We start from the raw sequence: 23,479 nt of genomic DNA on the forward strand, positions 1-23,479 counted from the left end.
AGGTTCAAGGCATGGCCCCACCACCTACTAGCTGGGTGATCTCTGGGTGGTTACTGAGATTCAAGACCTCATCTGTAAAATAGAGGAATAAATACCTGGCCTACAGGGCTGATAGGAAGACACAGTGGGGCCATACGTGTGAGAGAGCTGAGGCAAGCTGGCAAAGGCAAACTGATAGGTTTCCTCTTGCTGCTCTGTTCTGAGCCCTGCCACAGTGGCTCCCTTCTCTGAGCTCCAGGCATTCAGGCTTGGCCTTTTGCTTGCTTGCTGAACCTGCACAGCAGCCCTACAAGTGAGGAGCCCTCTGTCCCTTCTTTATGGATGAGAGAAATGACACTGAGAGGTGCAGAAACCTGTTTGAAACCACGTGGCCAGTGAATGACAAGGTTGAGATGAGTCCCTCAAGGGGGCCGGCCATCATGCTTCCTGGTGAATGGACTGACTCCTTGCTCCAGATCCTCGGTGTTCAGAGAGGAGATGGGGGTTTAGAGAGGGGGGGTGAGATCTTGAGAGGGACCTGGGTTCTGGGAAGGGGCACACTGGGGAAACAGAGGCTCTCTGCGGGGCTCATGGAGGGCAACAACATTTCTGTGATGGGGGACGAGAGGGTGGTGGGAGACAGATTGAGATCAAGAGCGCAAGAGGAAACTGGAGAATCCAGACTCACTGAGATGAGGGCTTGGAAACCATCAACATTCCCTCTGCCCACCAGCCCTCTACTGCTAACAGAGGAACAGAAAGTATCCAGGGGAATGCTGAGGCCAGAGGATGTGAAGGAACAGCTGAGGGGAGGTGACACAGCAGCCTCCTCCCAGCAGCGGGGCTGGATCGAAACAAACCCAGCCTCCTGCACCAGTCTGGCCCTGGGCTGTCCCAGCCAAAGATCAGAGGAATTCAGAGAGAAAGAGAAGGGACAAGTGTCAGGCTGAGGCAGGCCCTTGGGGAGTGGGGTCAAGTTTTCAGGAATTCCTAACTCCTCTCAGAAGAGGTGGCTGCTGTCCAGTGTGGCCCGAGCAGCATCGGCTAAGTGCCTGGAGTCTCCACATTGCTGCCTCCCTTCTGTGGCTTGCAGCTGCTGTCTCCAGGGGCCCCGGACAAGGTCTCACTCCTTCTCCGACTCAGCCCCACTCCCGAAATTGAAATCGGGGGTGGAACTCACTGCACCCCAAAAACCATGGGACCCAGGATAGGTAAGTGCGGATGAAATTAAAAAGGGGCACCGGGAGAGGGTCTGGGGGCTACCTTTCCAGTGCGGAGGGTGAGGAGCCAATATGGGTGCACTGGGGTGGGGTGGGGGCCTTGAAGTTCCCCGCACGGAGCCCGCCAGAAGACCAGACCTAGCGAAAGTGTGCTGAATGAATGAGTGAATGACTGAAGGGGCAGGAAGGGACGCTGTTTACTCAGCTGGAGGCAGGGAACCCAGCCTATCTGCCCTGAGGAGACAGAGACCCGGAGAGGACAATGGAAATTTAGGCCATTCACGAGCCCTGTTCCCTCTTTGAATCGAGCAGAGATAAAGACAGACAAAGCCGAGAAATATGGGGATACAAGCATAGTCAGAGACACAGCAAGTCTAGAGATACGCAATCAGACAAAGGCTGGGACAGAGGAGAAGACAAAGACCAACAGGTGTCTGCAGGAGCGTGCAGGGACAGGCAAGGAAGTCAGCCCCAGAGAGAGAAAGTCGCAAGAAGACACTGGGAGAAATGGGGAGAAGCAAAGGAGCGCGTGAGAGAGAACCAGACAGAGACAGACAGGCACACCTGCCACAAAGAATTGGAAAGATCGGCACAGAAGAGACGCGGATTCAGAGAGAGACTTGCAGAGCCCCGCCTGGAGTGTGACAAGCGCCACGTGGAGAGGGTGGAGAGGGCGGCTGCGGTGGCTCTGGGAAAGGAGCGCCCCGCTGGGCATTTCTCGTGCAGGCAGGCGAGGGAGGTGGAGGAAACAAAGGATCTTCAGACCGGGTGCCCTGTGGGGTGCCCTGCGGTGATCACCTCTGGCCTCCTTCCAGCTGTCTGTGTGAGCCTCACACCCACTCAGGCAGGACTGAACCTGCTCCCTGGCTCGTGTGTGCGGCAGTGAGGGCTCTGCGGGCAGGGCTGGGGACCATGGCACAGCAGGAAGGGTGGGGTGGATGCATCCTCTGAGGTCTCATCCTCTGGGAGAGATGACAATGAGGTCAGATTTGGGTGGGTTGGTTTAGAGATGGGCCACTGACAAAACAAATTCCCCATCAGCTCTGGCTTGCTACAGGAAGGGAGGGTTGGTGACCCTACAGGTATGGGAAGAAACTAGAGACTGGCTGTTTTGTGCAGAATAACAGCCCACTGTTATTCTGACCCCTGTAGGGCTCTGGAATATTCTCTAGCTGTCCTCACTTCCTGCACAGACAGCAAGAGGCTGACCCCACTGTCTGCCCACAGGGCCACCAGAAGCCACCTCTGGCCTTGCTTCCTAAGCCCCACCCTGAGCTGAGGCCAGGCTTCCCCCATGCTCTTTCTGGTCTGAGGGCACTCTGAGGGATGTGGTGATGCAGGTGGGGCAGGGTATAGAGATTGGAGCATGGGAAGAGCAGGGGCCAGCTCACTTGAGGGAGCGGGGTCAGCTGTCCTGGCCAGGGGTAGACACCAGGGAGAAGAATCAGGGTGAGAATCCTGGCTCTCAGCCCAGCCCTACCACCAACTCACCACGTGCCCTTAGGCAAGAGGCACAGCTTTCCCTGTCTGTGGGGGGAGGAGTTGGAGAAAATGATCTCCCAAGGCCATTCCCCTTTTATGATTTCAGAGAGGCCCCTTTCCCACCTCTGCCTCTTTGCTCGAAGCTTTTACCTCTACCAGAAAGGCATCTGTCTACGTTTCTTCAGCCATTCTGGTGAAATTTGCCATTTGCCAACTCCTCCAAACATCAAGTCCTCCAGGAAGCCTTCCAGACTGATTCTCCCAACTAGAAGTAACCTCTCTCACATATGCTGCTTGACTTCCCTTTTTTGAGTTCATCCTTTCTTGTTCCTCATATCATTTCTGTTGCTCTCCAGCCGTCCTGGGTTCAAAGTATGTCACTCCAGTGCAGATAAGTAGGGGAAGGGAAAGAACCAGCAACCCTGGGTTAAAATTTGAGGTCTGCGTCACTGGCTTTATGAGAATGCAGTGACATACTCTCACCCTTTTTAATAGTTGAGGAAACAGATGCTCAGGGAGGGCAAGTGGCTTACCAAGGTCACCCAGCAAGGGAGCAGCAGAGTGGGGGCCAGAACCCAGATTGTCCTGATGTCAGAGCTCTTTCCTCTCTCTACCGTTACCCTTGGGGATCCCTCCTGTTTTCCGTAGACCCCACACTAGTGAGATTCCACCCACTTGGGCACTTCACTGGTTCCAGACAAAGTAAACTATTCTCTAGGTGCTAGTGACTGGGGAGTGAGCAGGGTTGTGGATAGTTATTTCCTCCGAGGCTAGGCCTTGCCTACTGGGCCAGATATCGGGCAGCTGTGAACCAGATGGCAAGCTTGCCTAGACCCTACAGTCAGGGGCCAGGCATTCAACACCCAGTCTGCTTTTGTCCCCTTCTGGGACTCACTTTCTCTGGGCAGTAGATGGAGGGGGTTGTCCAAGGTGGTCATCTGGTCTCTTCCTGCACTGAGAAGCTCAGTCTTCTGTCTCTGGAAGGAGCAGTGCAGCAGAAGCCTCTGTAGGGGAAGGGTCAGGTCTCCCCATCGGTGTTAGAGGGGCTTGGCTATCCCTAGGGTGCCAGCCTGAACTTCAGCTGCACCCTGGGGTCAGGAAGAAGTAAAGAAGTAAACTTTGTCCCTGCCATCCCTCATGGGCTGCAGGCCAGAGCCCTAAGCACCAATGCTTGAAATGATGGAGAACAATGCCTGCCTCACCAGAAAGGGAGCTCCATGGGGGTGGGGCCAGATTCGATCCATTCTTGGGGCCCCAGATCTCAGCAAAGGCTGGGCAGACACGAGGCATTGGGAAAATCTCGGTACCTAAGCTGTCCTCGCTCCACTTCATGCCTCCCCCCAAGACATTCCTTCCTTCCCTCCAACCTGTTTTGAAAACCTGCCCTAGTTGAGGACAGGAGACTCATGATGTGGATGGAGTGCAGCTGGGTATAATAGGGCCCTAGGGAGGACATGTAAGCACATAGAGAGATGAGCTGGGACTCATGGTTGGGAGGCAGCATGGCCAAAGCCAATGGACACTTCTCTCTGAACCTCAAGCTCCATGTTTTAGGCCAAAGGAGACTGGCCTGAATTCCCTATGGGCTCAGGGCTCACCCTCCCCCCAGACTTTCTTCACTGTTTTTAAGATCATCATGGGTCTAGATGGGATAGCCAGGGCTGGAACTGGGAACAGAAAGTCCCAGTACAGGGTGCCTGACCCAGCTTGGAAACCACCAGAAAGTGCTTGGCCTCCTCCCCCACCCTGCATGGATCTTCCTCAAGAAGCAACAGCTGGGACACCCGCAAGAGCTAGACCTCAAGCATGCTAATATCCTCCCAACAGACCCCCCAAAGTCCTGCCAGGAGGAATTTCTCAAAGATGACAACCAAGCTTTTCGTGCCTCTGAGTCTCCCTCTCCAGAAGCTCACTAGTCCACACTGGGAACCGGAGCACCCCCACCCAACCTGGGCCCCTCCTCTCACATTCCCATGCTCCAGCCCTGTCTTCTCCCTCACTCAGCTTAGCTCAATTCAACAGTCATGTTTTTAAGCTGAACCAGGCCTTGAAAGATGAGAAGTGGTCCGCTGGGGAGGAAGGATACTCCAGGCTGAGAGTACAGTGCGTGCAAAGGCAGAGGGGTGAAAGGAATAGGATGATTTTGAGGAATGGCAATGATCTATGGGGCCAGAGAATAATGTTCACTAGGGGTGGATGAGACAGGAGCTGTTCCTAGGGGCCTTGACCTTTTCTTTTTTTTTTTTTTTTTTAAGATTTTATTTATTTATTCATGAGCGACACAGAGAGAAGCAGAGACATAGGCAGAGGGAGAAGCAGGCTCCCTGCAGAGAACCGATGCTGCACTGGATCCCAGAACTCTGGGATCACACCCGGAGCCGAAGGCAGATGCTCAACCACTGAGCCACCCAGGTGCCCCAAGCCTTGACCTTTTGAGGCTTGGTGGCTGAACCCACATGTTGCAGATGAGGTGGGAAAGGAGGAGGGGGCCAACTGTTGTTGAGGACTACACTGTACCGGGCATGGCATTTTCTTTCAATTCCACAAAACCCCATGAGATGGGCCCTCTTCTCTCACTTCCAGGGAAGGAAACTGAAACTTACGTTGACTAAGCTGCCCAAGGTCACATAATCTGTTGTGGCAAAGCAAATATTTGAATCCAAAGTCTTCTGACCCAGAGGGTTTCAGTGGGACTGGACATGGTCCATTAGGACACAGGATGGGACAGGTTCTGCACTGGGGAGTTGACTGCTTCATCGGGGGACATAAGCAATACAGGAGAGTGACAAGCACTGCAACTCGGAGGAGAGTCTGAGGGAACTGGCCAGGAAAGGGTTTTACAGAAGGAAAGACAGCTGGCATGGGCCGCAGGAGCTAGGCAGGAGAGAGCAGCAAGCCGAGGACATACAGAGCCATCTAGGAGGTAGGAAGAGCTGAAGGAGCAGGTTGGCCATGCTGGCCTCCTTCTACTCCAACACTTCTGGAGAGGTATCTGTAGAGGTATGTCATTGTTATGAGGAACAGATTGCCCAATATCTGCTTCTGGGAGTATTTCCCTCCCCAGGCTCGGGCTGTGGGTGTGTCAGTGCTGGAAGCTATTAGGTTTTCCAAAAACATCTTGGCGCCTTTGTGACTCTGTCCCCCACCCCCCACCTTGGCACCTGAACACAATTCCAGTGTAGGTTTCTCTTTTCGCTCTGTTCTCTTCAGATGGGGCACATGGCGGAGGCGGCTCACTCTCACTGGGCAAGTTGCCCACTTGTGGCTACTGTTACCTTCTTTCCACTCTTGTGTCCAGACAGCCAGGGAGCTGACGCTAGCCCGTATTCTTGCATGAGCTCTCCTGGAGCCCACAGCCTCCTAGACATCTCTCCCTTGGTGCTCCCTTGCCACCCCAAACTCAACCATGGCCATGGCCAAGGCTGAACTCACCACCCCCTTGCAATCTTGACCCTCAATGGTGACATACCCAGATGCAGAGCTACGTTCCTCCCCGCTCCACCCTTGCCCCTAGGACTCCTCGGCCTCCTGCCCCCTCTCCCCGCAGCTGATCTTCCATCACGTCCTGCCCATCCTCCCTCCCCACTGTGGTACCTCAGCTCATTATTCTCCTTTTCCACTGCCATGACCTAGCCCAGGCCCCATGGTCACTCGCAGCCCTGGACCCCACTCCTGCCCTCTCCCTGGTCCCTGCCTAATCACCTGATTCTTCCACTCTTCCCACACAGGCATGGAGGTCTTCCCAGGTGGCCAAATCAGACCTCATCTCTGCTGGGCTCAGAACAAAGTCCAGCCCTTCAACCTGTTATTCAGGCTCATCATAGCCTGGCTCCTCCAACCACTCCAGCCTCACCCATCTACCCCCACCGTGGCCCCAGTGCTCCAGCCTCACCAGACCATTTGTTCCCTGAACATTCTTTGTACTTTGATACTTCTGCTGTTTTATCTGATGTTTCTTCCTTTAGGAAGCCTTCCAAAACCTCATAATCTAGGCTAGGGCCTCTGCTGGGTTTCCGTAGTCTTGAAACTCCTTGTATTACATCAGTGAATGCATATCCCTGGGATTCTGCATTAGATGTCTGCCTCTCACCCCCACCATGTACACTGGGAGCTCCCTGGGGGCAAGGACTGGGGCTGCTGGCCTCTGAGACCCCAGCAGGTGCAGAATGAATCTTCACTGTCACTTCTAGAACCAGCAGAGACCAGTTCTTTCTGTGTGGTGACCCTGGGCAAGTCATGGTCTTCTCTGGCCCTGTTTACTCACCCCGCAAAGGGTTAACCCAGCCCTGGCTTCCTGTCCAATGGACTCCCCAGGCCCAATGTTGCTGTGGAGTCACAGTCAGAAGAAGTGGGTCCCTGAAAACATGCCAGGCAGGCACCCCTCACCTCCACCACCACCACCACCACCACAAAGAAACTCTAACAGGGCAAATTGTCACGTGCAGGCCCAGCATCTCAGATCAGCTGAATGTTGCCATATGAGAATGTGGGCCTAGTATTGCCAGATCTGCGACTATTTCAGGAAAAAAGCAAAAATCTGAAGTTTTATGTGAAATTTCCTGTTTTTAAATTCTGGCAATTAACTTAAAAAACACTCAGAGAGCAAGCATTGTGCAAGCCCCCCCAAAACATCTAGAAGCCAGATGTGCCACCAGGCAGGACTGCCTGTGCGCTGCATGACTCCAGATAGCACCCTTTACTTTGTGGTGCACAGCCCACACCACTGCACATGGGGCTTTTGGCCAGGGCCTCCCTGTTGTAACCTCTGCCTTATAGTCTATCTCTGCTAGTTCTTTTGATGGCCTTGGCAAAGGGTGTGGGGGAGAGGCCTTTCGTTTTCTTGTACAGGGAAGTTATTGGGGGGGGCGGGGAGACCTTGGAATGCAGCTGGTGGGATGGGATAGGGGTGGGAAGAGGACAAGAAGTGGCAGAGGGAGGCATCCACGGGTGTCTGTGTTGCTTCAGGAATCAGGAAGAAGTGAATGAGTGAAGCCAGGGCTGAGTCTCCACAGGTAGGAATATAGTTTTTCTGGGGCCCAGACATGGAAATAGATTCCTTGGTGAGTTTGGAGCAAAGGCTGACAAAATTGCAACTTGCAGGATATCCTGGTGTTGACAAGGGACATTATCTTGTGTGACCATCACACAGGCTTGAGAGGCAAGGCTTAATATTCCTATCTCATAGAGATTCAGAGAAGTCTCACTGCTGGCCCAAGGCCATACTAGGTCTAAATGATCTTTGATTTTGCTCTCTCTGCTGAAGACAGGCTGGAATGTTCTGGAGAGAAAGTGCCACTGTCTTGTCCCTCCTTGGTCCTCAGGATGTGAGAACCCTCACAGGCTTTCTTGGCATTTCCCAGCAAGTCTCTCCTGACAGCTCAAATCTGGGTCTTATCTATGAGTCCTCAACTCCCACCATACTCCAGTCCCCGGGGTATGGGACTCATGCTGCCACATATCTTTCTTGCCTTATTTCCCTCTCCAGCCTTGCCCTGACAGCACTCTCTGAGGCCATTAGAAGAGGCTGTTGACTTACCAGCGAATGATTGGCTCTCCAAAGCATTAGCTGGTGGAATGGCTGACTCCTCCCCTATAAATCTACCTTTGACAATGCACAGAAGGGAAGCCAGGCTGGAACAAGAAATGGCTATGTGGGGATTATTTTTCATTTGTTCTAAGGCCATCTTTGCAACCAACCTTCTCGTGGTTGTTCCCGGGATCCCAGGAGTCAGACCTGGGTTCTAGTCCAGGCTTTACCATTTATTGGCCCCAGGACCCTGGGTAAGTTGCTTTCCCCCTCTCTATGCCTGTTTCCTTCTCTGCATCATGGAATCACAGCAGCTATTTCTACAGGTTGCTAGGAGGATGGGTGATGAAGATCAGCCCAGCCCAGCCTAGCATGTAGTGTTGCTTGGTCTATGGTAGCCCCTCAGATGAGCACCTAGGACAAGCTCCCCCAAGACACTTCCTGTAGGGGATTAGGGTGAGCCAGAGAGCTGGGTCTCCCAACCTCCCACCTTGCAGCCGTCTTGGGTTGAAGTTCCTCTGGATTCTCAAATACAAGATGTGGCAATGCTCTTTGCAGTCATAAAGCAAGTATGGAAGCCAGTGGGGGAGTTTGCAGCAGAATAGACAGCTGACAGAAAGACTGGCTGCCTGATGGGGAATAAACAACATTTACTGCACACCTGCTGTGCATGATGTCTGCGCTGGCTCCCCACATATGACCAACAGAACCCGCTGATAAGACAAAGCCCATTGTTTACTGTGATGAGGGATAATACGGCTCTCAAAGCTCTGGCAGTGGTTCAGAGTGGGGAGGTAAGGTCAATATTTGTCGAGAACTGAAAGTTTGTTTGAAGGCTAGGCCTTAAGCGTGGGGAGGAAGGCAGGGGAGGGAGGCTCGACTGAGATTGGGTAAGAATCATGATACAACAGTTTGTTGGTAGAAATAACAAGGTAAGGATTTTTGTGGGGAGACATTCAAAGAATCGGAGTCGCACACTCTGTGGATAATTTCCTGTGAAGAGTTGATGGGTCTTTAAGAAGGTAATGAGCAATGAAGCCATTTGTTTGAGCTGGTCAGTCTGGGAAGAAAGAGGAAGAAGAAAAAATGCTAATGAAGACAGTGGACCTGCAAGGCCAAGTTAATACAGACGGTAAGGTATGATTTCAGGCTTTTAGTGTCCAGGCTGAATGTTGGGTGGAAGGATCTGGTTCTCAGTGGGCGCTTTCTGTCCTGAGATGTGGGGATTACAATCCCTGCACTGCAGATGAGGAAGCAAAGGGGCCACTGGTCTCAGGCCACACAGCAAGATTGTAGCCGGCAGGGATTCAAACCTGGGCAATTGCTTCTAAAGATAGTGAGTGTGCATGGAGGGCAGGTGTCCCAGGTCCTCAAGTCTGGTGGTAAATTGGGGCTTGGATGAGAAGCAGAGAAAATCTAGGGCTGGAAGAATGATGCTGTTAGAAGAAGGCGTTAACCTGGAGGGACCAAGGACCTGCGGAAGGGAGTGGGTTCGGTTGGGCCCTGTGGCCTTGGAGGCACTTGAAAGCTATCAGGAGAGGGGAGGGTAATTGTCCTCAGTGGGGCCTACTGTGTCTCAGGGCTGGGCAGGTGCTAGATGGCTCACCTCCTTGAGGTAGTTGCTATCTTCTCATCTTTCAGATGAAGCAATGGCTTAGGAAATGAAAGGGCATATCCAGGTTCACACAGCTTCTGGCAGAGTTGGGGTTCAGACCCAGGTCTGAGGACTTTGAAACCCAATGCTCAGTCCCACATCCGCCTGGATTTTCTGTTTGCAGCTGGGAGGTAGCTGGAGGAGGTAGGACTTTTGAGACTTTCCAGCAAAGAACAGGCAGAGAAATCTAGCCTTCCCCGTCAGGCTGCTCTCAGAAACCTTGGTCCTCATCCCCCTGGATTCAGCTGGTATGAGGAATGCTGATTCTTGCCTCTGGAGGGGGCAGCTAGAGGCAGAGCCTCTGCCTTACAGACATTCAGAGTCTTTGAGTGAACTGAAGATCTCAGGCTGACAGACGTTCAGGGTAACTGTCTGGCCAGCTAGTTAGTTCAGCCTGCCTGAACAGAAAAGTTTCCTAAGAGACAGCCAGACCAATGACTTACCAGCTGATGGACATGAGTGGAAGAAGCCAGCCTGAGTGCCAACTGACACATGGCTGCTAAGAGCCAGCCATGTCCCCAACTGACAGGCACACAGACCCCTTGCCTCCCAGCTCTGGGAATGCAGGCTCCAGCCCTAGGATACACCTGACCTACCTGGAGCCTCTAAACCTGGTTGCCCACCTGGGAGAGAAACAAGCTGGGATTTTTTTTTCCTAGGGTCTAGCTCCCTGCCTCTCCCCTCATGCCCACCTGCCCCCTCATCTGTGAGGGGTGACCCCTGACAAAATCTTCACAGGATGGGAGGGTCCTCAGAGATGTCACAGGAGGAGAATATACTTTCCTAAACTCAAGACTCTCCTTCTGAGGGGGGCTTTGTTCTTATTCAGAGTCAGACTATTTGTTGCTGGTCTACTCAGAGCCTCAGCCCACAAGAAGAGTTTGAAGAGGCCTGGCTACCTGCCTGACCAGCCCCATTCTGTGACCACCTGACCACCCAATGGCTGCTCTCAGCTCCCAGGGGCCATGGCTTCCCTCCTTCATCAGGAGGCTCAAGCTAAAGACTAGCCCACAGGAAGGCAGAAGATTCTATGTTGGTCCACCGATCTTCTGTCCCCCTGTCTTATCTATATCCTGGACTTCTTTCAGAGCTGGGCCTCCTGGCCCATGACTTCTGCCCTCCCAGATTCAGCCTCATCATCCGGTTGACCTGGCCCCCTGGTGGGTTGGCACTGTCACCTTTCAGGTGGCCTGGTTAGGTTTGGTTAGGCCACAATAGAGAAGAGTGCTGTGCTTCTTCCCCTCATCAAACCTGTGCAAGGAGCATGGCGTGATGTTGAGGCTAACACCTGGGCTTGAGTCCCTACACTGGCACGAACCGGCAGAGCTTGTTACCTCTGGGCCTCAGTGTCCTCCTCGGGTGCAAGAGATAATGAAAGTGCTAAGGCCCAGAGCTGTGGAGAGCCTTCAGGAACATGGAGAGCCTGCACATGAAGGCGTAGCTGTACGTCAAGCAGGTAACACAGCCTCCGCGCTATAGTAGGTGATTCGTTTATGCTGGTGAGAGAAACCAGGGCTTGGAAACGGGCCTACCAATCTCCTCTGGGCAAGTTCGCTTGGGACCCCCCCCCCCTGCACCTCCTTTTCTCCTTCTAAGTGACCTCCACAGAGCCTGTCCTTTCGCTATGCCAACCCCTTATCTCCTCCCTGTCAGGTGGATTTTGTTTCAATATCTCCTTGTTTTCCCTACATACTAATGCCCCCCAAAGACACTCTTCCCCAGCCACACACACTTCCATTTCTAAGCTTTTTGAATAGACATTTCTCCAAAGAAGGTACACAAACGGCCAATAAGTACACGAAAAACGCTCAACATCATTAGTCATTAGGGAAATGCTAATCAAAACTGCATGAGATACCACTTCACACCCACTAGGGTGGCTATAATCAAAAAAGACACAATACTAAGTATCAGCAAGGATGTGGAGAGATTAGAACCATCATACACTGCTGGCAGGAGTATAAAACAGCACAGTCACTTTGGAAAACAGTTTGGCAGTTTCTTAAAAAGTTGAACAGAGTTGCCATATGACCCAGGAATTCCACTCCTGGCTGTATACCCAAGCGAACTGAGAACATATGTTGACACAAAAATGTGTACAACATGTGAACATTCACAATCCCCAAAACAAACAAAACGTGATTTATGTCTGTACCGTGGAATATCATCCAGCCATAAAAAGGAATGACATACTGATGTGCTCTGTAACACTGGGCTATGTGAAAGCAGCGAGACAAAAACTTACGTATTGTACTATTTCGTTTGTATGAATTTATGTTAAATATCCAGAATAGGCAAACCCAGAAACCCAGAAAATAGATCCATGGTTACCAGGAACTGGGAGGAGAAGGGAGGATTGCTACCAGGTGTGGGGTTCCTTATTGAGACGATGGAAATGTTCTGGAGTTAGCAGTGATGATGTATGCCTTTTAAAATATAACAAAACCACTTAATTGTGTCCTTTAAAAGGATGGAGTTTATGATGAATTAACCTCAACTGAAAACAATTCCTCAGGCTCCCAGTTATCTTGTGTGAGGAATGCAAACCCTTCGCTGGGTGGTGCCAGGCCTCTATGGCTCCTTTCTGAGTTTGCCTTCAGGATCTGGAGATGGAGAATCCCCACATTCCTGCCTGGGTCAAGGGTGGCCTTGAGTCGGTTTCCAGACCCCAGAAGGAGCTTGTTGAATAAAGGGAAACTCCTGCCAGGTTAAGAAGCATATGAAACAATGGGGAAAGCTTCCTCGGGAAGTGGACGGGAGGAAGGCTAAGGGGGCCCGGTTTCTATTTAGGTGGAAGGGTGGAGCCTCCCAGGGCTGGACTTCCGAGCTCCTCACTGAGATCAAATGTCAGGAGACCCTAGGAGATGCCCCTGAGGGAGTTCAGCTTTCCTCTCACTGCAGTGAGTGGGATACTGGCATGGTTACCAGGGAGCAACCCAGACATGCCTAATGGGGCCAAGCATCCAGGTTCTAACCACACCTCTGCCTCCTGAGTCATCTCCACCCTTAGGGAGTTCATTTTGTCCAGGGTGAGGGAGGTGGTTACATGGGATGATCTATCTGCATGGATCAGCAACATGGTTTGATGTACGAGTTGGAACTGGGCTAGGTAGCTCTGTGTTATGGGCAGGGTGCTGGTGTCTGCTCTGAACTACGCCCAGGAAAAGCCGTTATGCCCTGACTAGGGACTGAGCCTTGACCCTGTACCTGATCCTAAAGCTGTGAACCTATACTGAGCCAGACAGACGTACAGCCAGACTCAGCCTCCAGGAGCACCGGGTGTCTCACAACTACAGGCCCAAGTGGGGCTAAGCCTGCGTGTTCTTATGCCGGAGTCCCTGCTTGAAGGCTACATAGTGTGGCCAGCAGCTTCTCCCTAGAAGGAAGGTTATGCTGGGATTGGAATGAAGATGTGAGGCAGGTGGTCCCAGCCGGGATCCGGCTAGCGTGGCTACATGGGCCACATACCCTCTTAGGAAGGGTCCTCCCATCGCTGGACCTCAGGAAGCCTGAAGGTGCTCAGACTCTCAGATTGTCGCCAACCCGCGGAACACCTTGGGTGACCTGGGTCAGGGTCATTCTCTGGGACCCCATCTCTACTCTCCCCTCCTTGCTGTCTGTCCCACAGGGCCAGTGGGTGAGGAGGCCCAGATGCCAGACAAGGACACCAAGGCCATGATGAGTGTGGAAGACACACCTGGAGGCAAAGCCTGCCCAAACCCTCAGGACTTGCGGCCAAGTGTGTTCTACAGCATCAAGGTATCACTCGGGGCCTGCCGGGAGCGGGGCCATCTGAACCCTGTAGGGAAGGCTGTGTAACTCCAAGCAAGCTGCTGCCTTTCTCCAAGCCTCAGTTTTCTCATCTGCAGAATGGGCGGCTGTGAGAACCAAAGGGATAATCTACCAAAGCATTTAGCTTGATGTGGGGCACCTGTTCCCTCCTTCCAGTGAAGAAAGAAGGGCTGCTCTGTGGAGGACCAGTGGAGGACCAGGCTCCTTGCCTCCCATTGCCCCAGAGGGAAAGAAAAGGACCGCAGGAGTCCTGAGTCTGTATGACTGCTGGGGAGCTCTGTCCTCCCGGGGCAGCCCTGAACATCCAAGCATCCCTGGGTGCCCGGGTCTGTGCCACGTGCTGTCTTACTCAGTTCTCACAGTAGCCCTGAGTGGTGCGGATGTGATCCTTGCTCTATCCAAGAGGAAACCAAGACTCAGAAAAACAGTGAATATTTTTAAGCTCCGGCACCAGCCCCCTTCTTTGAAGCTAGTGTTTCTTCTCCTGGGAATTTTGCCAGCTTGCCAGGAGGCAGGCAGGGATGTTCGGGGCAGGGCTAGGTGGGGTGGGCAGCTTGAGGATTCTGTCTGCAAGTGCTCTCCTAGGGGAGCGCTGGGGGAGGAATGGGTGGGCTGGGGTGGAGGGGAGCTTCCCAGGGAGAGGGGCGGGTGGCGAAATAGGGAGGGAGGTCCAGTCCAGCCCAGGGGAGCTCTGAGGGTCAGAGTGGCTCCCATCATTCTTGGCCCCAGGAAGACCCAACTCCCCGTCATGTGGGAATCAGGTGGCGCCGTGACCCCCTGGATATACCTAGGACAGCTTGTATCATTTTTAGGCCTGTAGGAGAAGCCATGGGCTACTCCAATAACACTGTGTGTGTGTGTGTGTGTGTGTGTGTCTGTCTGTCTGTCTGTCTCTTGTCTCTCTCCACCTCTTATTCTTACCTCTCCCTCTCTTTCTCTCCTGTGTGTCTGTCTCCTCTGACTCTGTTTCCCCATCTCTGCTCCTTGCTCCTCCTTTTCCCCAACTCTGTCTCCTAACCCCGACTCCCTCTGACTGAACCCCCACCCATCTCCCTGCTCCCCTGCCGGCTGCCACCGCCCTGGGCCCCCCCGGCAGTTCTTCATCCTGTGCCACAGCCTGCTGCAGCTCGCACAGCTCATGATCTCCGGCTACCTCAAGAGCTCCATCTCCACGGTGGAGAAGCGCTTCGGTCTCTCCAGTCAGACCTCAGGGCTGCTGGCTGCCTTCAATGAGGTACTGGCCCTGGTGCAGCCACAGGGGTGGGTGTTGAGGGAGACCTTCACCCCCAGCTCCTCACCCTCCTCTCTCACTACCCTGACATGAACCCTTCCCTTCCTAGTGCCCACAGGCAGCCCCATCACAGCTTCCTCCCCAAATCTCCTTAGCCAGCTCCTTTTCATGTCCTGGTAGAGAAACTGACCTCTGCCTCCTTGTAATGTCAGAGTACTGGCGGTCCTGCCTTTGGGGGCATGCGAATGGTTGGGGTGTGGGAATTCCCCTACCACCCACTCTCCCTTTGGAGCCTTTACCTGGCTATTGCCTGTCCCAGGAAGAAATCAGAGGAAGTCACTTCAATAGCAGTAAGATTTAAGTTAGATCGAAGGCAGGACTCTGGGACCACTGGTGGTGCGGGGAGGGAGCAATACCATGGCATGAGTGTCTCCTCAGAGTTGCCTAGAGATCCCTAAGTCTGGGGCCAACAGCCAAGCAGGAAGGAGTGGACAAGCTGCTTTGGGGGGCTTTAGAGATCAGGATCCAGCTATGGCCCCTACCGCCTCCACCAGATGTTTTCCATCTCAGAGAAGGCCACTGTTCAGAGAAGTCTCTTCCTCCCTACCCCACACCAGATTTCTGTGTGAGTCTCTCCCCTTGGGATGATATGTCACATTTCTTCCAAGCCAAGGCCTGGAAACTACACAGCATCCCCAAATATTCCTCAGACCTCACCCCCAGATGTCAGAGGTGGGAAGGAAATGTCATTACCTAGCTATGGGACCTGGGGGAAGTCATCCCCCACCTCTGGGCCTCAGTGTTCCCCTATAAAATGGAGAGTGGCCACCCTTCTCAGAGTTGGTCCTCCTACCAACTGTCTTGTGAATACTGGCCCCCTCTAGCTGCCCCACTCCAGCCTGGGGCTGGGAGTGAGTATAACAGCCAAGAAGCAGTGGTGTGGGCAGCACCCCCCCAGCTTCTGGCGATAGAGCCTGCCCCTGCCCTGCAAGTTCTCAAGGCCCCTCCAGTGCCCACATCCTCAGGTTTTTATTCTAAGGCTTGAAATTCCAAGCCTTAGTCCTCTGGCTTCGGATCTTACTTATTTGTCTCAGTCATAATATCCCAGAAATTTAAAAACCCTTTCCTTGACTCTTCCTTGTTCCAACATGGGCTCTAGCCTGTTTTCCAGCATGAAATCGAACTTCTAGCCTTGTCCACCCTGCCCTCATTTCTCTCCCCTAATGGGACATTGGGGCCCCTCCTAGGAGAACCCAGAATCCACATAAGAGGTGCCCAAATGATTCTCATTCAGCTAGTTAGTCCTTTATACTGATGGGAACACCAGACTGGTGACAGAAGCTGGGGTGGTCCTGGCCTCTGGTGGCTCTGCTCCACTTGAATGGGTCCCCTCATCCCTTGGCAGGTGGGGAACACAGCCTTGATTGTGTTTGTGAGCTACTTTGGCAGCCGGGTACACCGGCCCCGACTGATCGGCTATGGGGCTGTCATTGTGGCCCTGGCAGGCCTGCTCATGAGTCTCCCACACTTCATCTCGGAGCCATACCGCTACGACCATACTAGCCCCGGTAAGAGCAGGAAGGGCTGGGCTGGAGATGGACGTGATGAGCCTGGTACTATGCACCAGGGCCCATTGGTCAGGATGGGCCCAGCTTCCTGGGGCACTTGCTGGTCCTCCCCACTCCCTCGGTCCCATTCTGGGTGGGTCCTTCTGGAAGTCCTGGGAGTGGGGTTGTTCTGGGGCAAAGGAGTGAAACCCTCTGGGCCCCTCTTAGTAAGGGCCTGCTTGTGTGTCACTGTATTTTTGAGGTGAGGTGAACTTACAACACAGCCTACCTTAGGACCTGGCATGCAGTAGATCCTCAGGAAATGTGTGTGGAATAATAATAGTATCACATACCACTCATGGTGCACCAGACACTGTTCTTCCAAGTACTTCATGTGTATTAGTGTATTTAATCCTCACAAGTAGCCAAGACATTAATGTGAAAGAATGAATGAGTGCATAAACAAATTTAAAAAATGAAAGAATTTTAGATAGGAAGCCCAGTGAGATTTTGTTGAGGGTCAACTGGACAGGTAGATGCCTGTCTCTTGGAGAATAACCCAAGCAGCCTGAGCTTCATTCCTTCAATATTCTATCCACCCAATCCAGCTACCCACCCATCTATCCACCCTTCCATCTATCCATCATCCATCATCCATCCATCCATCCATCCATCCATCTAGTGGTCCACCTAACAAACCCTCAGTACAGCCTACTTTGTGTCAGACCCTCTCAAGGAACTCTTGCTTCCAGAGAGCTCCCAGAAGAGGAGATAGAGGCAAACAAAAAGCCTGCAGTGTGTCACTTGTGTGAGGAAGGAAGCACAGGGACTGGCCTAGCGTGGAAGCCTTCCCAGGGGAAAAGGGCTGTCTGAGAGGATGGCCTCCTTTGCCTTCCCATCAGCTCACACTCCTGAGCTCTCACTCTGTGCCAGGCCCAGGGGTGGTAATGTGGAGTATTATGACCAGCCCCAAGAAGCTCCCAGGGAGGCACAGGTCAGAGGCATGGGCAGCTCTGCTTTGGGGTGGAGACAGAGCTAGCAGAGCCCTGAGTGTAAGGAGAAGGTGGGTGTTTCAAGTGCAGGAAGCCACAAGAGCAATGGCCATGAAGTGGGAAAGTAGAGAGTGTATGTGAGCAACTCAGAATGGTCGTCAAGGCCTGAGTGGAGAGCTGTCAAAGCCCTGATTGGAATGCTGGGGGAAAATCCCCACATTTCTGGGTCCAGAATTTTCACTTTGACAGAGTTTTCACTTTGGCAGAATTTTCACTTTAACAGAGCTTTTCCTGTGCAGGGTCATACACTTCCTCACCCTCCCCATCAGACAACATCCCTCTGCCCTGAGCACCCTGTGAAAGCCTGAGCCTGTCTCAGGTGAGCAGGCGAGGCTCGGTAACGTCCAAGCACCCAGCCTGCTCTGGCAGCCCAGACTATTTCATTCATTCATTCTTCATCCAATAATGGATTCGTGTCTTTATCGCTAATACTTCTGCACCAGGCCCCCTGCGAGGTACTTCACAGGGGTGCAAAAAGAAGCCAGAGCCCCATAACAATCATGACCTCTAACGTCTAGTAGGTGCTGTGCATGGGCGGCACTCGGCACTCTTCATGTTTACGGCCCTGCAGCCGTAGGTGTTATCAGCATCCTATTTTACAGGTGAGGAAACCGCTGTTCACAGAGAGGGGGATCCCCTGGCCCACAGCTAGTGATGCCATGACGTGTCCAGGTAGCTTGGGCCCTGAGGTCCCACTCCGGATCACTGAATTATTCTGTTTCTGACTTCTGGATTTCCATAGAACTTCTTATTCTAGGAAACTTTTGAAAGATGATGAAACTGAGGCCCAGATGGGCTGAGGGCCTCTGTCAAAGTCTCCCAGTCTTCAACTCACACACCTTGTTTGAAGGTCCAGGTCCTTGACCCTGGTTCATGTGGCTTTTTCTCAGAGTCCTGGCTGCCAGAAAAGGTGGGGCAGGCCACAGAGAGAAGGCCACCCATATTTGGAATAATAATAGCACGAGGGTCTCTTTAAGTTTGCTCACCAAATATTGGTGAGCTCCAGGGAGCAACCGTCTGCTACTAAATTAAGAAATTCTCCTTTACTGAACTCTGCATCTGTGTCCTGAGCTGACGCTGAGCCCACCCAAAATGAAGGCCAAGCACACTAGAGCCTTCCACCATCCAGCCCCAGCATCCCTCCCCGGCCTGGCTGTGCCTTCAGTCCTGTTGCTCACATTCTGTGAGTCAGCCATGCTTAACTTCTCAAGCCCCTGGGTTTCACTCTGTTGTGACCTCTCCCTGGAACACCCCTCCCACCTTCTCTCTCTTGAAAAATTTGTTTGTTCTTGGCCCCATTCAAACCCAATCTCCTTTGACAGCCCCACCCCACCCAAAATCCACAGTTGCCATGGCACTTCCCCATATCTCTGCTCAGAGGTGGCATGAGGTAGTTTAAGAGTATGGACTTGAAGCTGAGCTGCCTGGGTTCCGATCCTAGCTCTGCCTTTCCTAGCATCAGTTTCCTCATCTGTGCAATGGGGTAATGAGAGCATCAATCCCCTAGGTTTGTCAGGAGAGAGGGAGTCAAATGGTTTGTGTACATAGCACCTAAAATGGTACCTTGCATCCAGTGCATGCTGTATAAGGGTCTTAGCTATCGTTATAATATTTTTTATCATCTCTTAGTAGACATGCCACAGGATTATGAGGCTTCTCTGTGCCAGCCCACAACCTTGGTCCCAGCCCCAACCCCAGCCCCCTCCAACAGCAGCTGCTCAAGCAACACGGAGGCCCAGCATCTGGCTGTGGTGGGGATCATGTTCATGGCACAGACCCTGCTTGGTGTGGGCAGTGTGCCCATTCAGCCCTTTGGCATCTCCTACATCGATGACTTTGCCCACAACAGCAACTCGCCTCTCTACCTTGGTAAGAACCAGGCTCGGAGGGAGGTCCAGGCTCGGGAATAGGAGGATACGAGGACCAGGTAGGGGCTGGGCATGAGTTCCTGACCTCTGCCTTGTCTGATCAGTAAAGCCTGGAGAAGCCCTGGAGCTTCCTGGGCCTGACCAGGGGAGATGGGCTGCTCTTGCCTATTGGAGACTGGGCAGGCACTGATCTGCTGAGGGAAGCCAGGGCCAGAGGGGCCTAATGCAGGCTTCGTGTTGCAGGGATCCTATTTGCAGTAACCATGATGGGCCCAGGCATGGCCTATGGACTGGGCGGCCTCATGCTGCGCCTTTATGTAGACATCGACCGGATGCCAGAAGGTGAGCCTCAAAGAGCACACAGTTATTCCCAGGGGCACACAGATGCTAGCTCACTGAACACTGGCCTCATAGGAGACACTGAGCCAGGGGGCTCATGTTCAAATCCCAGCAATCCCACTGACCTTGGACATGCCTCTTAACCTCTGAGCCTCAGCTTCTTCATTTTTTAAAAAATATTTTATTTATTTATTTGAGAGAGGCAGAGACATAAGCTCCCTGTGGGAAGCCCGCTGTGGGACTTGATCCCAGGATCCCGGGATCACACCCTGAGCCGAAGCAGATGCTCAACCACTGAGCCACTCAGGCGTCCTGCAGCTTCCTCATTTTTGAGACACTCTCCCTCCTGTCCCCCTCCCAAAGCTGTGATCAGAATCCAGTAAGAGATGAAGAGAGGCTGTAGAACACCATCAGATGGGTAGTCGTGTTATCACTATTATTACACCTCTTCACCTAGTCCCATCCCTGAGCTCCCCCAGACCCCAGCCCATGCTCAGATACACTGCAGGGCAGACAGGGGCACATACTCTCTTGGGCTGTAGGGAGCTCCCATCTTTAGGGGGAACAAGACCCAGGTGAAACAGAGAAGCCTGCAGGAGAGAACATCTGGAGCAGGACTTGGTGATCTTGGGCCTACCTCAACTGGGAAATTTACTGGGTGACCTCGAAGGACCCTTCCAGTCCTGACCACATCAGAGTCTGGGAACCTGTGCCGAGGGCACCACTTAAGGAACAGCAGTCCCTGATCCAGGCAGTGGTTGGGGTAGTCCAAGGAGTGGGACTGAAGCTTGGTGTGAAGGCAACCAGGAGTGGGAGGGGGAAGGGTCCCCAAGCTCTGGCGCCCTGCAAGGAGTAGGAGAAGATTCCTCTCACCTGGAGACTTTCAGCAAGCCCTAGAAACCTCAGGGGACACACATATGAATGGATGGACACGCAGATTCAGCTTCTTGCTCTCTAGCTTTTGCACAAGGGTGCCTCCTGGGCAGCTCTGAACAAGACACACTAAGCATAGCCCTGTCCCACCCTCCTTCCTTCTAGAAAACTGGTACCATGAGCCAAGTGTGAGTTCTGGTTGTCTTCCTTGGTTTTCCCAGACATGCCCCACCCAGCTTCAGGGAAGGTGGGGTATTTTCTGGCTCTGTTGACATCATCGTGGCAGATGGGGCTCCTCCACTGGCAGATGTGGTATTCCTGTAGATTGATCTTCCTACCCTTTCCCTATGGGGGATTTCATGGGGTGGGCAGATCACAGGCACAGATGGGTGTGTAAGAAGCAGAGGAGTCAGGGAGATGCCTGTGTTCGTACTCACCAGGCTGGCAGGGGGAATAATAGGTGGAGGAGGAATTAGTGCAAAAGCCAACTTCATCCCCAGCTTTACAGATACATTTTCTGGGTGCCAATTGTGTACTCTGGACCCTGGCCAGGAGAGCTCAGGACCAAGTACCTGGGAACCAGCCCTACTCATGGAGTTGGTGTCATTATGCATTGGTGCTGCTATAAAGTTGTTTGCGGGTGCTGTGGCAATTGAGGGAGGAGGTATCTAACTCAGCCTTGAGGTCAAGGGCTTGAGTGGGAGATGTGGGCACTCCAGCCAGGAGACACATCTGGAATAATCTAGTCCCAATTACACCTGGGGAATCTCCTCGGTCACCTTCCCAATCCACCCCATGGTAGTTTTAAGTTGGTTTTGGATATTTTTGACAAGCACCCTGGTGATCTTAATGATGCAGGTCTGAGATGCACAAGAGTAGTCCTCAGCATCAATTTAATAATAATAATAATAATCACAACAGTAATGGTAAGATGAGGAAGAAGAATGAATATCTATATCGCACATACTATGTGCTTTACATGCATTGGTTTCTATGATTCTCACAACGATCCTGTGATGTAGGTACTCCTATTGTCTGTATTTTACAGGAAGAAACTGAGACAAAAAGAGGTTAAATGATTTGCCCAAGGTCATGTTAGTAATGGAATTCAGACTCAGCAGTCCATTTCCAAAGTCCATAACCTTGACCACTAAACACAATGCCTCACTAGTTGAAAAGCTGAGGTCCAGGAAGGATCAAAGCCTTGTCTAAGGTCACACAGGACGTAACTGGCAAAAGCCACAACTGGGGCCTCGGTCTCCTGACTCCTGGCCCAGGCCACCCCATGTCTCCAAAGGCCAGTCCCAGGGTGGTGGCCAAGAAATGACGGCCCATCCTGACCCTAACACCATAGTCTTCTCTTCCAGGTGGTATCAGGCTGACCTCAAAGGACCCCCGATGGGTGGGTGCCTGGTGGCTGGGCTTCCTCATCTCTGCTGCTGCAGTGGCCCTGGCCGCCATCCCCTACTTCTTCTTCCCCAAGGAGATGCCCAAGGAGAAGCATGAGCTCCGCTTTCGGCGAAGGGTCTTGGCAGCCTCAGCCTCAACGGTCAGCAAGGTAAGCCCCCTCCAAGTCCTCACCCTGGTCCCAGCTCCAGCCCCCACCCACTTGTCCTCCTTTGTGACTTTAAACATCATCCTTCCTGGGCACTACAATTCATGGCTTACAAAGTCATTCTGTCCAAGCTCCACGGCATCCCCCAACAGCCCCACACATGAATACGGCCTGCCCCTTCCACAGCTGACATCAGGGGCCAGAGGAGGAAGTGACCTAGCCAAGATCACAGGCCAGCAAGGACAGCACCGGGATGAGAATCCCAGCCGGGCTGAGCCCATGCCCTCTGTCTAGCCATCACACTGTCCGCCTCTCTGCTCGTCACTTCACGGTTTTTGTGAGTTCTAAACATGTCATGCTGGACCAATATTGAGAAGTAGGAGGAGGTGAGAATGTAGGAGGGGGGGAGATTGGTCTGACAAGACTTCTCTGAAGGGGCAGGATTTGAGCTGGACTTTGAAGGATGGTAGAAGCCTGGGGAGGGGGCATTCTAGGTGCGGACACAGCATGGACAGAGGAGTCAGCTGTAGAGATGAATCCAGCCTTTTCAGAAGCAGTTAGGGGACAAATGCATATTGAGTGCAAGCTCTGGGCCAGGTACCAGGCCGACACTGGAGCTCAGCACATGGCCTCTACCCTTAAGACAGGTGCAGCCTAGTGGGGACCAAGATTCATTGATAAGGAGCAAACGGTGCAGTGTTCAAGGGTATCTTGCTGAAACCTTCCCACTCGGCTGAGGGCCAGGTGGCCTTTCCTCAGAGGAGATCCACTGGGCAGGAGAGATGATTTGGGGGTTTTCCAGAGGCTCACCAGAACACGCGGCCTTAAAAACAATCAACTGGCTCCAAAGTACAAAAAAAAAAAATGACAAAACAGAAAGGTTGGATAAAAGTTCAATGTGTCATTAATGTTGACCGTGTCAGGTTTTCTTGAGCACTTACACACATTTCATTACATTCTGAAACTTTGCACGTTCGATATTCTCTTTTCTCACGTACTCATCTACAACATTTCTGTGACCAAGCGTGTGGAGTGATCTTCTTATTTCACAGGGAAATAATGGTTGAGAAATCACCATCATAAATTATTTGCTGCTAAGTAATTCTAATTTCAAAGGGACAATTTGTAAAAAGCCTGTCGAATATTTTGCAGCAAGAATAATTCTATTTAATGAGGCATGTTGGTGCATTTGAATATGCTTGCTGTGATGTGAGACAGGACTTCCAACTTAGAGCAAGAAAGTTTGGGCCTGGGAGAGAGGGCTAAAAATGTCTTTGTCTAGAAAAGCTAGAATTTGAGCCCCAGTCTGTCCAACCCCAAACCTGGCTGCTCTATGAACCTCACTACCCATCCCCCACCT

At 52.4% G+C, this 23,479-nt stretch overlaps 1 protein-coding gene across 5 annotated transcripts in view; it reads left to right on the forward strand.

The window, feature by feature from the left end:
• The first annotated feature begins 869 nt into the window (after nucleotides 1–869).
• The window catches only part of SLCO2B1 (solute carrier organic anion transporter family member 2B1), a 45,236-nt gene continuing 22,626 nt past the window's right edge, over nucleotides 870–23,479 (forward strand). The window contains exons 1-7 of one of the 5 annotated variants that reach the window (XM_041729999.1): nucleotides 870–1,190; nucleotides 13,491–13,621; nucleotides 14,751–14,888; nucleotides 16,291–16,453; nucleotides 19,114–19,353; nucleotides 19,596–19,694; nucleotides 21,932–22,122. In XM_041729999.1, the coding sequence (XP_041585933.1) occupies nucleotides 1,175–1,190; nucleotides 13,491–13,621; nucleotides 14,751–14,888; nucleotides 16,291–16,453; nucleotides 19,114–19,353; nucleotides 19,596–19,694; nucleotides 21,932–22,122 (978 nt within the window). In that variant the 5' untranslated portion in view covers nucleotides 870–1,174. Of the gene's footprint in view, nucleotides 1,191–5,400; nucleotides 5,682–9,080; nucleotides 9,346–13,490; nucleotides 13,622–14,750; nucleotides 14,889–16,290; nucleotides 16,454–19,113; nucleotides 19,354–19,595; nucleotides 19,695–21,931; nucleotides 22,123–23,479 lie in introns of those variants that run through there. The other 4 variants (XM_041730002.1, XM_041730001.1, XM_041729997.1 and 1 more) reach the window with 4 other exon arrangements.

Source organism: Vulpes lagopus, chromosome 15 (genome assembly GCF_018345385.1).
Source record: "Vulpes lagopus strain Blue_001 chromosome 15, ASM1834538v1, whole genome shotgun sequence".
NCBI lineage: Eukaryota > Metazoa > Chordata > Mammalia > Carnivora > Canidae > Vulpes > Vulpes lagopus.